The 13,746-nt window shown below is 41.3% G+C and overlaps 1 protein-coding gene across 14 annotated transcripts; it reads right to left on the reverse strand.

The window, feature by feature from the left end:
• Nucleotides 1-5,544: 5,544 nt before the first annotated feature.
• LOC135644688 (plasmodesmata-located protein 3-like) lies at nt 5,545-13,674 on the reverse strand. Of its 14 annotated transcripts, none has more exons than XM_065162497.1 (9): nt 13,508-13,674; nt 12,772-13,420; nt 9,513-9,733; nt 9,331-9,372; nt 9,105-9,216; nt 8,296-8,493; nt 6,639-8,208; nt 6,300-6,404; nt 5,545-6,194 (listed from the first exon to the last, which is right to left on the reverse strand). In XM_065162497.1, exons 7-9 carry the CDS (start codon nt 7,453-7,455, stop codon nt 6,187-6,189), a joined length of 930 nt encoding a protein of 309 aa, XP_065018569.1. In that variant the 5' UTR covers nt 7,456-8,208; nt 8,296-8,493; nt 9,105-9,216; nt 9,331-9,372; nt 9,513-9,733; nt 12,772-13,420; nt 13,508-13,674; the 3' UTR covers nt 5,545-6,186. The 14 variants fall into 14 exon arrangements, with proteins under 14 accessions (XP_065018569.1, XP_065018563.1, XP_065018571.1 ...); XM_065162491.1 differs by having other exon boundaries at nt 9,331-9,377; XM_065162499.1 differs by having other exon boundaries at nt 9,105-9,733; nt 12,772-12,878; nt 13,051-13,420.
• Between the last annotated feature and the right edge of the window lie 72 nt (nt 13,675-13,746).

Below are 13,746 nucleotides of genomic sequence, written 5' to 3' on the forward strand. Positions count from 1 at the left end.
GTGGAGGAGGAGAGCTACAACAATTGGGTGAGGAGGTGCTTTAGCTCTTCGAATGCCTCTTGACATTCATTGGTCCATAGAAAGTCCTTTGGATTCTTCGAAGAAGGGTTTAGATGCATGCTGAATCTACAACAATCCGAAGAATTTTCTCGAACTAACTCTGAAAGCACATTTGGATGGGTTTAGATGCATGCTGAATCTCTTTAGAACTTCAAATATCTCGGCCAAGTTCGTTAGATATGAATATGTCATTTTGCTTTTAACAATCATGTCATTCACATAGATCTCGATGTTTCTCCCGATCTAGTACTTGAACATCTTGTTCACTATCCTTTGATATGTTGTGTCTACGTTTTTCAACCCAAATGACATGACACAATAGCAATATATGCCTCGGTTGGTGATAAAAGAGGTGTTCCCGATCTTGTGGTACCATCCTTATTTGATTATATCCCGAGAATGCATCCATGAAGGTGAGGAGCTCATGGCCCAAGATAGTATCAACCAGCTAATCGATCCAGGGGAGAGAATAGCTATCCTTCGGACATGCCTTGTTGAGATCGGTATAATCAACACACATTCTTTAATTTTCGTTAGACTTTTTAACCAGTACAATATTAGCTAGCCTCTAGGGGTACTGCACCTCGGTAATAAACCCCACGCCTAGCAACTTAGTTACTTCATCACTAATTGCTTACTAGCGATCAGGAGCAAACTTGTAAGGCTTTTGCTTTACCGGCTGAGCCTCGAGGGAGATGTTCAGGCAGTATTGGGTCACGTCTAGGTCGATTCACGGCATGTCTCTCGGTGACCATGCAAACACTTCGGCGCTCTCCTTGAGAAAGTTGATGAGTTGCACTCGTTTCTCCTCGAAAAATGTCACCCTGACCTTTATAACCTAATCGAGTCGGGCTTTGTCCAGAGGTGCTTCAATTAGCGACTCTATCATCTCCGGATGTGAGAGGGACTTTGCATAATTCTAGGGGTCCATAGATTATGTCTCGGGCTGAGCACTCTTCGGTAAGGAGATCGTCGTCAGAGAGCACTAACACGACTCCCTCGGGTTGCTTCTCAGTGTTGGGAAATCTAGGGGTGACATCACATGCGCAATAGGAGAACAAAAATAAAAATCTTAGATTTTCACAAAAATATTTTATCATCGTACAAAGATTAGTGCATAAAAACTCACGAAATTGAAAACTATACATATAAGAAAGATGTGTTACTTAGGGAGATCGTATATCCTTGAAAACCTGTAGATCTATAATAGATGATGACAAGGGCTGCAAATATGCTCCTTAAATCGCTGCTCAAATCTCTTCTTCATGCGCACCACACAATCAATAAGGGGCCGCCCCTTCTTGTTGTCCACACACCCCAAATAGGGGTTACAGGTTGAGGAGGAGAAGGGGAGAGGAGAATATGAGGTGGCAGCTAAAAAGCCTAGCTCATGGTCCTTTGGTTTCTCTTATTTATAGAGGTCCCCTATCAACTAAACCCTAATGAATCATGTCATATTGGGTATTCGATCTTCATCCAACTACCAAAGCCTCTTAGATTAGTGGGTCTCTACCCAATAATCCCTCATTAGCTCTTATTGGATCTCATCCATAGGATCTAATAATTTATGGGTTATTGGATATCTAATAAGATATGGGCTCCAACAAATCTGTGTCCGGTTATCTCAATGTCCCTCTCGAGTAACCTATGACCGGGATTATTTAGGATCTGTGCTTAAAGGTGAATCGGTCTCATTATCGTGATCTCATCACGATCTGATTTTCATTGCATAGATATATGATATCACAATATATTCAAGCAATAGACAATATAAAGCGATAAAATGTTAAATAATAATAACAAGCAAAGAGACTATGTGTCAAGTCATACGTGCTATCAATAACATGATTAGCTTGTAGGGCACCTATAACTAACACTTCATCGGTTGAGGATCTTTGAAGAGCCCTTTTTCGTTTATCTGCAAAAAGACTTTGATTTTAGTTATGTTTAAAGGAGTCGACTTGGACCTCAAGCGAGGTAACTCGGGTCGATAATTTCTTCTTCGTTGTGGTGACCTCAGAGCTGACAGTAATCGCTCATGTCTTGGTCTTTTGTGCATCTCCTCGCGCTTACTTGAGACCATTGCCTCTGTGGCAATATATTAGTTGGCCCTATGGAGCACCTCAGGCACCATTACCGATAGTCTCTTTACCAATGACCAAAAAAAGTGAGAGGGCTTGAGCCCCATCAAGAAGGCCTATATAATGAGAGACGAATGAGCTTCTTATATGCCTCAAATCTCGTTAGCGAATCGAGCAACAAAGTCAGAGAGTGTTTCTTCATCTTATTGCTTGAGTTTGAGATGCATCACTACCGATTGTCTCAAGCACACATTTCCGAGGAAGTAAAGCTCCAACTCCGTTGCAAGCTGAGTAAAAGAATCGACCAAGAGGGGCTTCAAGTAAGTGTGTCATTTTGGGAAATCTGGGTCGACATCACATGCGTAATAGAAGAACAAAAAAAATAAAAATCTTAAATTTCCCACAGAAAAAAGGTTTCTTGTCATCATACAAAGATTGATATGCAAAAACCTACGAAATCGAAAAACTACGGTTATAAGAAAGTTGTGTTACCTAGGTAGATCGTATATCCCTAAATTCCTACATATTTATGAGAGAGGATGAATGAAGGCAAGCATCCTCCTTTCTACTGGTGATCCACATAGCAAGGGCTACGAAGATACTCTTCAAATCGCTGTAATAATCTCCTCTTCGTACGCACCATGCAATCAAGAAGGGGGCGACCCTTCTTCCTATCCACATGAAGGAGGTCTAGCATCCTCCTCTCTACTGGTGATCTAAATAGCAAGGGCTGTGAAAATATTCTTCAAATCACTGCAAAAATCTCCTCTTCGCGCGCACTATGCAATCAAGAAAGGGGCGACCCTTCTTGCTATCCACATGCCCCAAAAAGGGGCTGTTGGTTGAGGAGGTGAGGGGGAGAGGAGGTGACGGCTAAAAAAACCTAGCCTATGGCCCTTTGGTTCCCTCTTATTTATAGAGGTCCCCTATCAACTTAATCATAATGGATCCTGCCCTATTTAGGTATTATATCTCTATCCAACTACCCAAGTCTCTTAGATTAGTGGATCTCTACCCAATAATCTCTCAATGGCTCTTATTAGATCTTATCCATATGATCTAATAAGATATGAGCTTCAACAGATATCTCATATCCGAACATCTACTCGTCACAACACCTATCATATATGTGTGACCCTTTAGGCCCAATATCGAGTTGGTCATGAGTCATACATGTTGGAACTTCTTTTGGCTCAGTGAATTATTATCTCAATAATAATTCACTCGATTTATTGACTATAGACGTACTATGTACATATGTCATAGTCCCTAGACGATATAGAGGAATCCAATCATTTGGACATATCTATTCTCAGTTATCGTATACATATAGTCACTCATCTATCTAATATCCTAGAGATTGTATATCGAGCATGGTGTTGTCAGGCCCATACGATTTTTACTTGAGTCTCACTCTAATCGGATTCTCCTAGAGAACTCTTTCTTTCTCAATCCGAATGACCTTGGTAGGGATTTGCTTGAGCAAAAACATATGAGATATTCCTCTTATGACATCGAGAGCGGATGATCCTCTATCGACACTCAATAGCTCTCATAAAGTTGGCTACTACTCCCGATGATCGACTATGTTATATCTGAAACTTTCAAACCTATAAGTCTGGTATCAAAAAGTGGAGTACTTATATAGGACATCCTTGGTGTCTCAAGTTTAAGGACTAGGTACATTACTAGGATGACAAAATCATTATCTGAAAATGAGGTATCATCAACCTTTCAGCATTCAATGAGCGGATCAATCAGTGAACTCATTCTCAAATGAGCACCTGCACTGTATTTCTAGTGTCCCCACACGAGAAGTTATGAGACCAACTACCTCCATCATATAGATGGGTATACAACACACCAGTCTGTCCGGTTATCTCGATGTCCCTCTCGAGTAACATATAACCACGATTATTTAGGATCCGTGTTTAAAGACAAATCTGTCTCATTATCGTAATTTCATCACAATCCGATTCTCATTAGATAAATTCATGGACATCATAATATATATAACAGACAATATAAAGTGAGAAAAATACCAAATAGATGCTATCACATGATATCATGTCATGTCACACGTGCTATTAATCACGTGATTAGCTTATAGGGCATCTATGACTAGCATATCATTCTCGTGTCGAGTCTCTTAATATTATCGAGAAGGCACGACACATCAGGGCATCCGAGGTACCATACAATGACATCTAGGCGCGAAAGGTAACAATGTGCTTTATCGAGTCGGTATTACTGTCAAAAGCCTCTAGCGATGGGAGGCGAAAGTTTATCGGGATTGACACCTAGATGTTTTGGGTGAATGGGAACCAACTCGAGGTGGGGTCGTCCGGCCTTTCCCCTCGAGATTACTAGAACTCTTGCTGCATCTCTTCTAGGTGTTCGTCAATTTTTGTCACAATTGGACCCTCAGGGAGTCATCCATCGAATCTACTAACTGAGTTTCGGATTTGGACAGAGCGGAGCGATGGTACGACGATGCGTTGAATTCCATGATTAAGGAGTGAGGTATTCCCTCGATCAATGATTTCACAAGCCTTTGGCAATCCTAAGATGTTGGCACCGTGTCGGGCAAGGGAATCCCAATGGGCGCTAGAGCCAATGACGGTTGAGGTACTGATCGTAGTTGAGATAGTGGCATTGTTTGTTAAGTGAGGTTCAGAAACGCCTCGGTGGGAACAAGTGGCTTAAGGTTATCCCCGAAGGTGAAAGGCCTAAATTACTGAATAGACGCTAGTATCGCATCAATGTTTGCACCAAAGTGGACGCATCCACGTGAGAGAAAGATGAAAGATGTGATCTTAAGCCCCCCTTCTAGCACCAAAATATTGAGGGAAATCATCGTTGATATCTGAGTTAATCCGGTATGATCCAAACTTGAAGGTGCAAGAGTGTTTGAGGTGACTCCAAGATAAGACATCGAGCTCCCAATACATCACCTACACTAAGATCGATGTCGGAAGAAGTTTCTCGATCTTATCTCTCCGACGTTTAAGTTAGTCACCGAATACTTAATTAGTATCGATTTTTTTTTCGGGAAGATAGCCCTCTAGCATAATGCCGAGGACTACCTTATATACCACGCCTTAGAGATGACAACCCGTAATTACCTCATTATCCCCTCATTGATATTTTATTTACATGGGCAATAGAGGAGAGACAGCCCAGAGTAACCTGGATCCCTTTCCTTCCGCGACAGCTTCCACATGATGCTTACGTGTCGGATGATGATTGACTATTAATGTATTCCTTATCACTCAACAAATAATATTGAGGAATTTGTAACATAATCAAATTGTATTTCTTCTTCTATTCCGTCTCTGTGGAAACTCATACCGGTCTAAAAATCTTTTGCTACCATAAGCAAAATTAAATGGAAGAGAAAGAACTACAAAAATTTACAAATAATAGAATTATAATGGAGGAAGCAGAACATCTCATCAAGGGTTCTGATACAAGAAACCAATGAAAACTTACTGCAAGCTGTAATAGCAATCTACTCAAACAAATTATCATGACCACTGTTGTCGCTACACAAAGCTCTAAAAGAGTATAATCCTGTGACTGACCTTTCAATGCTGATTGGTATGATCCAAAAGTTTGCCCACTATATTAAAGCCCTGAAACAGGTAGAAAGGGATTCTGCAAAATTTACTCGAGAATGTCTTGTGTCAAAAATAATCCCTTGAATCTCTGTATACACTTCCATCCCTCTATGTACTATGTAGGGACAGATATACATGATGATGATTGAAAAAGAAGAGAGGTGCATCTCCCCACAGTGAGAGCAGATTGGACCCGTCATCCAGTATTCCCTCCCCTCTGACATGATGGATGAAACCCATATAAAAGGAAACAGCCAAAGGACCGCTCTGTGCTCCAGCCACGAATCCATTCCCAATGGACAAACATCCATTCCCTCCTCTGTGACGCCCAACCCTATACAAGGACACAATCCCCTCTCCCAACTCCATCTCCCTTCAATTACTCCTCTATTACTGCCGCGCCACTTACCAGTCACCACCAACCTTCAATAATCTGCAATTGATTGTTAAAACCAAGAGAAGTTACTCCTTAGACACATGTAAAGAAGGCAACATGACACGTAAAAGAACCTATTTATTTCTTCATGGTGACCCTCACCATCTCTCTTCTTCAGTACACTCCTGGCAAACAGCAAGCAGATCACCAAGAACCCAACCCCTGCTGCCCCTCCCACCACTATGGCCACTGTCTTCTCTGTTTGCCCTGATTCCCGAGAAATTGAAGCAAATATGTAGAAGATGATATATCAAAAGAAAGCAAATAAGTAATCAGATGCAATGCGACATCGAAGCATTACAAACCTCACTTTGCATAATTAAAGGAATGGAAAGACGATGTTGGAATTATATAATGACCAAATCAAAAGGGAATGAATAAAGGAAACTTCGAACCGCATCTCATATAAAAGAAGTGCAAGGGAATAAAGAGAGCATTCACCTCCTCCGCCGCTGTTGTTGTCGCCGTGAGGTACGCCATTGGCGTAATAGCTGTAGCTGATGTAGCACTTGTCGAGGTACACCTGGCCGGAGGCGGCGGCGCCGCACTCCACCTCCGACTTCTGAACCGCCTGGGCGACGCACTCGCTGCAGTCGCCGGCGGAGAGGTCTCCCTCGCACTGCGCCATGGCGTATACGGACGCGTAGCTGGTGGCGAAGAACCCCTGGCCGCCGGCGACGCCGCTCTGGAGCTGGGAGAAGGCCGTGTCGCGCTTCACCTCGAAGCCGCCACCGCCCCGCCCGGAACCGCAGGTCTTGTAGAGCATCTGGGTGCCGGAGACCTGGGGGAAGCCGGAGGCCTGGTAGAGAGCGTAGCACCCGTTGAGCTGGACTCGGGCGGCGGCGGCGGCGGTGCCGCAGAGGGACGCCCACATGAGGAGGACTCGGCCGACGCAGGCGGAGCAGTCCGAGGGGGGGAGGTCGCCGCGGCATTGGAAGAGGCCAAAGAGGGGCTGGCCGCCGCCGGCCAAGGAGGTGGTGGTTTTGTAGAACTTGGCGGAGGCGGCCCGGGCGGTGAGGGCGGAGGAGAGTGCGGCGAGGGGCTGCATGGATGCGGAGCCACTACCCGAGAGGGTCTGGTTGGCGCAGCCCTTGTAGACCAGGGAGTAGAGGTCACCCGCGACGGCGGGGAAGAGGAAGAGAAGAGACAGAAGTGTTAGGGTTATGGTAAGGAGTGGAAATGGGGTTTTAGAGATCTGGGGAGGAGAAAGGGAGTGGCGGTGGCGGTGGTGTTGGAGTTGGGCTCCAGAAATGCCCATCTACCAGGGTTTCCCTTCTCTCGCACACTCTCTCCCTCTCGTCTGTCTCTCCCTCTCCTTCTCCCTCGATCTCTGTCAAGGAATGTCCCTCTTGTGCATCTTTCGCCTACTTTTTGCTCTTATTCTAATCTTCTCCTTCTCACGTACCTTTAAGCGAAGGCAGATGTAGTGGGTTACCTTTTCTCTTCAACAACTTTCGCTTTGAAATAAGTGCTTGGCGGAGGATACTCGGGACATTTTCTAGTACTGTGTCGAACTTTTGACTAGGGAATTGCCAGTTGCCAGTTATACATACCAGTCATCTTCTTTTCATATAATAGTTTAGTTTTACCATACCCTTGGAAACCAGTCAAAAGACGTAGGAGAACTGGGAAAAATGGAGTGTTGTGAATGTGGGGTGTGAACGATGGGAAGAAACATGAATCTCTGCCTTGGTTCTTGTGTCCTTCAGTAAAGACATGCTCCTCCTCGTGGCTTCCATCCAACGCTTCCCACTGCCTTCCTGTGCTCCACGGTCCCTCCGCTCTGTCGACTTCTCAGCGACTCGACCCTTTTCGACACCGACGAATAATATGTATATATATATAGAGTGGCCAACGTACCAGCCAAGCGTGAGCACATACCATCATATCAACGTAATTATATCGGCCTCGTCCGCCCATCCAGCATCGCCACAGGTAGTCAGCACCGCAATAAAAGAGGTCGCACAGTTCGATCGTCCTCTGGAAGTGTCACGCTGTATGGCGTACGCGCCTGACATTGCATTTCACGTGACAAGATAGGAATCCATTGTCAATTCATCAAACAGCATCCCGGCAGCAGGGGCAGAACCAGATTTACCTTATGCATCAACCAGGGTGGTGCCGATCACCGGATTGACGTCCAGACTGTTACAGCACCGCCAATCCGTCGCCGCCGCCTCCTCTTCTGCATCCCCGACGTCGCCACTATAACTTTCGCCTCCCGCTTCCTCGGCGGCCGCCTCTGCCTCTGCCTCTCCCGGGAGCGTATCAGTTTGGAGACGCTAATTTTGGTAGACTGCAGGAGATCAAAAAGAAAACAAATCACCGTAGGGATTTTTCGTGTTTCTATGAGAAAGATTAGCTACCAAATAATTGCACAAAAAGCTCATATCAAGCATTCACTAAGACTCTTCATTCGATTAAAGTGTAAGCAATTGACTTCCGTATATATCTCCGTGTTAACTTAAAGCTGTACCAACATTACTCGATCATTTATTTGAGATCAATTCACACATCTTATTTATTTTCCAAAATAGCAGGACTTGGAAAAATGGTTTAGAAGAACTAAGCGAGTAAAAATAATTAAGTCCTGGGCTCGAGTTGTTATCCTTTGCAAAGAGAAAAACAAAAGACACTAGGCTGTTAAAAACGAAATAAAACACGAGCACCCAAAATCCCAGACTCGCTCCGAACCCGTCAATAGCCAACAACTCATGCAACCAAGCTATATAGGACATCTTTGAACATGCAGAACAAGACAACTCCGGGAGATGTTTTGTCACACCTAGCACAATCATTAATAAGGCAATACAAGAATGAAAGCGAGTCCTGCCATTTATTCTTATTAAGTTTCACACGAAAAAAATTGAATAGGAACTATATGCATGTCTAGATATCTGTAGCTACCAATCAAGCCACCGACACTGCTGGCATCAAACAGCAGAATATTCAATGAGCCAATCACCCAAGAATGCCTCGATTATGGAAGGCATCAGGGAGTGCTCAAAGACCACCCAGCCTATACATCACAAAAAAAAAAGCTAAATAAGTTGTATAAGAAACCAGAAACCGCCAAAGATGCATATTTTGCACCAAAATAATGTTACAGTTGATAAAGCATGAAGTCGAGTACCTCCTTAGTCCCCCTTAATCTACTGGTTTTACTACATAAGTCCTCACCTTTTGATAAACAAAAAAAAAGGAAAGAGAAGAAAGTTAGCTAAAGCAAAAACATTGGAACATTGAGATGCTTCTATACTAGCTAATCAAATGGTACCACAAAATTAGTCTTTTATAAAAGGAGAGATCAAGAACCTCACTGAAACTTTTGATGAACCGAGAAGAAAGATAATGGTATATGCCTGCACCAACATACTAAATATCTATGATAAAGCTTCCACAAGGTTTCTTGGAGCTTGACTGCCCAAGGTGCCCCTTTGCTGGTGTGGAACCTGCTGGAGGTTACCATTTCCTCTTGGTCGGCTGTTATAAACGTTATGCCCGCACCACTCAACTACCTCTTCCTCTGCTCCTTCCTGCAGAAAACAAATCAGGTGAAAAATGGCATATTGTTTACCAGCCGCAATAGGTTTCCAGAAAAATAAAAGAAATTATCATAACTGACCATGAAATTTGGGATTAAGCAAATCCACAAAATGATGCTACACAGCTTGTATTACTTCACTAAAGAGTACTATTATAAAGAATATATAGAAAGAAACCGGGGCTGGTGAATCAACTGCCAGTAAAGCAGATCAAAATCACCTTCATGAAACAGTATAGACTTTGCCAGCAAAGAATTGACAATGGGAAAAAAACATGCATGCCAATATGTATCTCAGGAAAGTAGTCCAGGATAGGAGTTCATCAACAACATGGAATGCACAAAAGGACATCAGAAAACAGATAAGGTTTATAACATTTTACACAAGTAAACCAGAATCAAAATTCATAAGTAATATTAAACCATTGTACAGTGAGCAAAAGGAGTTACATGTGTCAGGCCCAGGCACAAACATAAATAAGGATGAATTCATCTGACCTCCAATCAATAAAAGTAAAGAATGCCATACAATCTTTTAGGAGGTTAATCTGTTGACATAAAACAATTTATTGACAAGCATAATATGACAAAAAGAATGATGGCATGTTGAGGTGAAGAAAATGTGTCGAAAACAACACCTCATCCACTTTTCTTTGGAAGATCAGCCATTATATAAAAAGATGTGGTTAATCATTCAGACATAAAAAAAGACAGAAAAGATGCTGCTATAGATGGTAAAAAAATATGGCAATCATTTTGTTCGCAGAAAGGAGAATTTTGATATTTGCTACAATTTACAAGGAGTCCTCACCATGGATCACTGTCTAGTTTAAATAAATTACAACAGGTCCGAGTAATCTGGATGGATTTGGATGGTAGTCTGTTGGACTAATTTCCATACTGGAAAGTAGACTGTTCGCTGTAGTAGAGCATATGGAGGAGAATGTAGGAGAATAAGATACAAGAACAGAAATAAGGACAATATGTATGTATGTATGTATATATGTATGTATATATATATATGTATATGTATGTATATATTTATGTATATATATGTATATGAATACATACATATATATACATTTATATATGTATATATATATATGTATGTATACATACATACATACATATACATATATATATATATATATATATCATCACAAAGAGTCAATAATTTAAAGAGCAGCCGTGTCACACAGGGTCAAGGTACTGCTTACTGCACAAACAATACATGGAAGCATATGAAAGCACATACAGATTCAACCAAAATTATTCAAAATAATATTAATCAAGCATTAATATTATACAATCAAGTCAAAATTACTAATAGGTATATGAATGTTAAGACCAAATCAATCATTTATAAGATGAGATTAATATCTGTTTAAAAAATTAATTTAAGTGATAAGTTCTATAAAATGAGAAAATGTTCAAGTAATGAATGCCATAGTGGACCATATCTAATAGTATCAAGATTATGGTAATAATTGAAGCATAAATAATAAGGAAATGTAAATTACTTTATGCAATCACTTTTTTATTGTATACATATTCATATGTATGATATATTCCACATGGATGATAACATTGTTTATTGAGGTTGTATAGATTTATGACTGCACTTTCATATGTAAGTGAAATAACTGCATTTTAAAACGTTGCAAAAGAATCACATATAAAGACTGTAATTTCACATTCTAATTGCATGTCTATGAAATCTTATCCAGCTCTCTTGAACAAAAGTTAACAATCTGATAAAAGTATCTGGAGTTTAGCTACATCTAACCCTAAGTCTAGGACCCTATCCATATTTGCCTTAACCTAAAGCTAGCTGCACAAACCATGGATATCTTTAGTTTCATAACAAAGTTACAATGAACCTTATATCCACCACAATGGAGGCAACACATAGCTAAATGGTGATAAACCACAACCAAACAATTGAACTGCCAGGAGTATTGTGCCATGCACCAAACTTGCTGGTTAGCCACTGCATCTGCCATTAGCTTAGCTAATTTGAAAACCAATCAAGAGAATGGAGAAGACAAGCTCTTGTTTCATGAAAAAAAATATTACTAATGATATTTGTCATATGGTCGTCCACAGTGTCCTATGATACAATATTTAGTAAAGAATAAAATTAGGGAGAGTCATTAAAGTTAGCATACATATATGTTAAGGAGACTTCTTGCCAAACTATATTAATTTCCTAGCTACCTCCATAAATTCTTAGTTGTCCGGCAAGACAATCGATTGAACAAATATAACAAATATCTACTTAGAACTTAGCCAAGATCTAAATGACCTTATTTAAATCAAAAGAATTCCGACAATAAAAGGGCTTCACTGTAAAGGCCCAACAGTTGTTCAAGTTAGCAAAACTGTTATAAGAGCCTTTCGTTCGAAAGTAGATCAAGAATTTTAAGATTGTACTTCATAAATTACTTCCAAAGGAAATTGACAAAAGATTTATGTTTATATTTTGCTAACCAAGCAAAACAATAACCAACGTGCAAAAAAAACATTACAATATTAGAGATCGCTAATATCTTGAAAAATTAAGATATAAATTGATCATATACTTAGTAGTTGGCTAGTGCATTGTGGTATTTTGTTCCTAGTTTTCCACAAGAGCACTAATCTAACAAAAACTACCAGTATTTGTCTTAAATTATGGGGATGATACCTTTCAATTGCAACATTTGCCACATACATCTCGAGTAACTGTTAACAAATCAATAAGGTTCCACCATTTTTCTTTTAGAGAAAAATGAAAAACACACAAGCACACATGTATACAAAATAAGATTACAAGAATTGCATATGTCCTTAACATTGAGATAATTCAGGGAATAATCAGCAACCAACAATTAAGATGAAGTAGGAATATACATTGTTTTTTTCCCTTTTTCCTAAGGCTACTGAACAGAAAACCGCCCACATAAGCTATTGTAGCCATCAAATATACCAAATAAAGGAAAAAAAATCCAATCTAGCCACAGAGGAAATTCAAGTATAAATTTAATTTACCATCATCCCTTCAGCAGACTCCGTCGCCCATCACATCGCACCGTGGAACTAAAATTCGTGTAGAACTGATCGACTAACTCCGATTGCTGTTGATGAATCTGATAGTACTGACACACAAAGTACGTCCCTAACTGACGTTATCACCGGATATCAAAAAGTATCATCGAGAACACAGCAAACAGCTAACACTCACAACATTTTCACAAATTACTTATTGGGTGCAAAAAAAAATAAAAGACTAAATTGCGTAAATTCTTTCGAGGCATTCGATTAGGTTACCTGAGTCGCATTAACGTGACCCTGATAAAACGACGCCATTTTCGCCCTCATCGCGCATGCGAAGGGTATCGATATCCACGTCCTTACCCTCCGAATGAGCCCCCTCAAATCAAACCCCGGATCGAAGAAAGAGAGAACAAGAATCGACCGCTCTCTTCGGGTCGACCGTCAAAAGGGTGAAACCCGGGTTCAAATTCGATAGAAGTACCCAGGAAAGAGCGGTGAAAGATTCGGATTCGTCTCCGGGATCTTCTCCGGCCACCCTTTCTGGTTTCATTCTAATATCTTCGTCGGCCCTTCAGTTTGCTTCGCTAGTCACGAGCGGAGCGACCTGAACGCGATTTTCCTGGAGCGCTCGAGGCCGAAGGATCTTTACCATTGATCCGTGAAACACCTCCCGGTGAGATATCTCATCGGATTGGACCCAAATAATGATTTATGTGAAGTCAGAAACTACCTGAGCGATGATTCGACGGAGCATCGGCAGTGTGTCCTGCAAAGTTTGCTCCTCCAAGCTGCGAACGGCCAGAACAATACAATCGTTTGGAAAAGGGACGAAATAATCGAGGAAGGACAACTGTGCAAGTGGATCATCAGAAACCCATCGTTCGGGTCGGATTCAGGTCATTCATCATTCACAGGATGCAGATCTTGGAATCGCAACCGATCTTATTTTGAATCACGCCCATTGATATT

The sequence above is a fragment of the Musa acuminata genome, chromosome BXJ3-8 (assembly GCF_036884655.1).
Source record: "Musa acuminata AAA Group cultivar baxijiao chromosome BXJ3-8, Cavendish_Baxijiao_AAA, whole genome shotgun sequence".
Classification (NCBI taxonomy): Eukaryota; Viridiplantae; Streptophyta; class Magnoliopsida; order Zingiberales; family Musaceae; genus Musa; species Musa acuminata.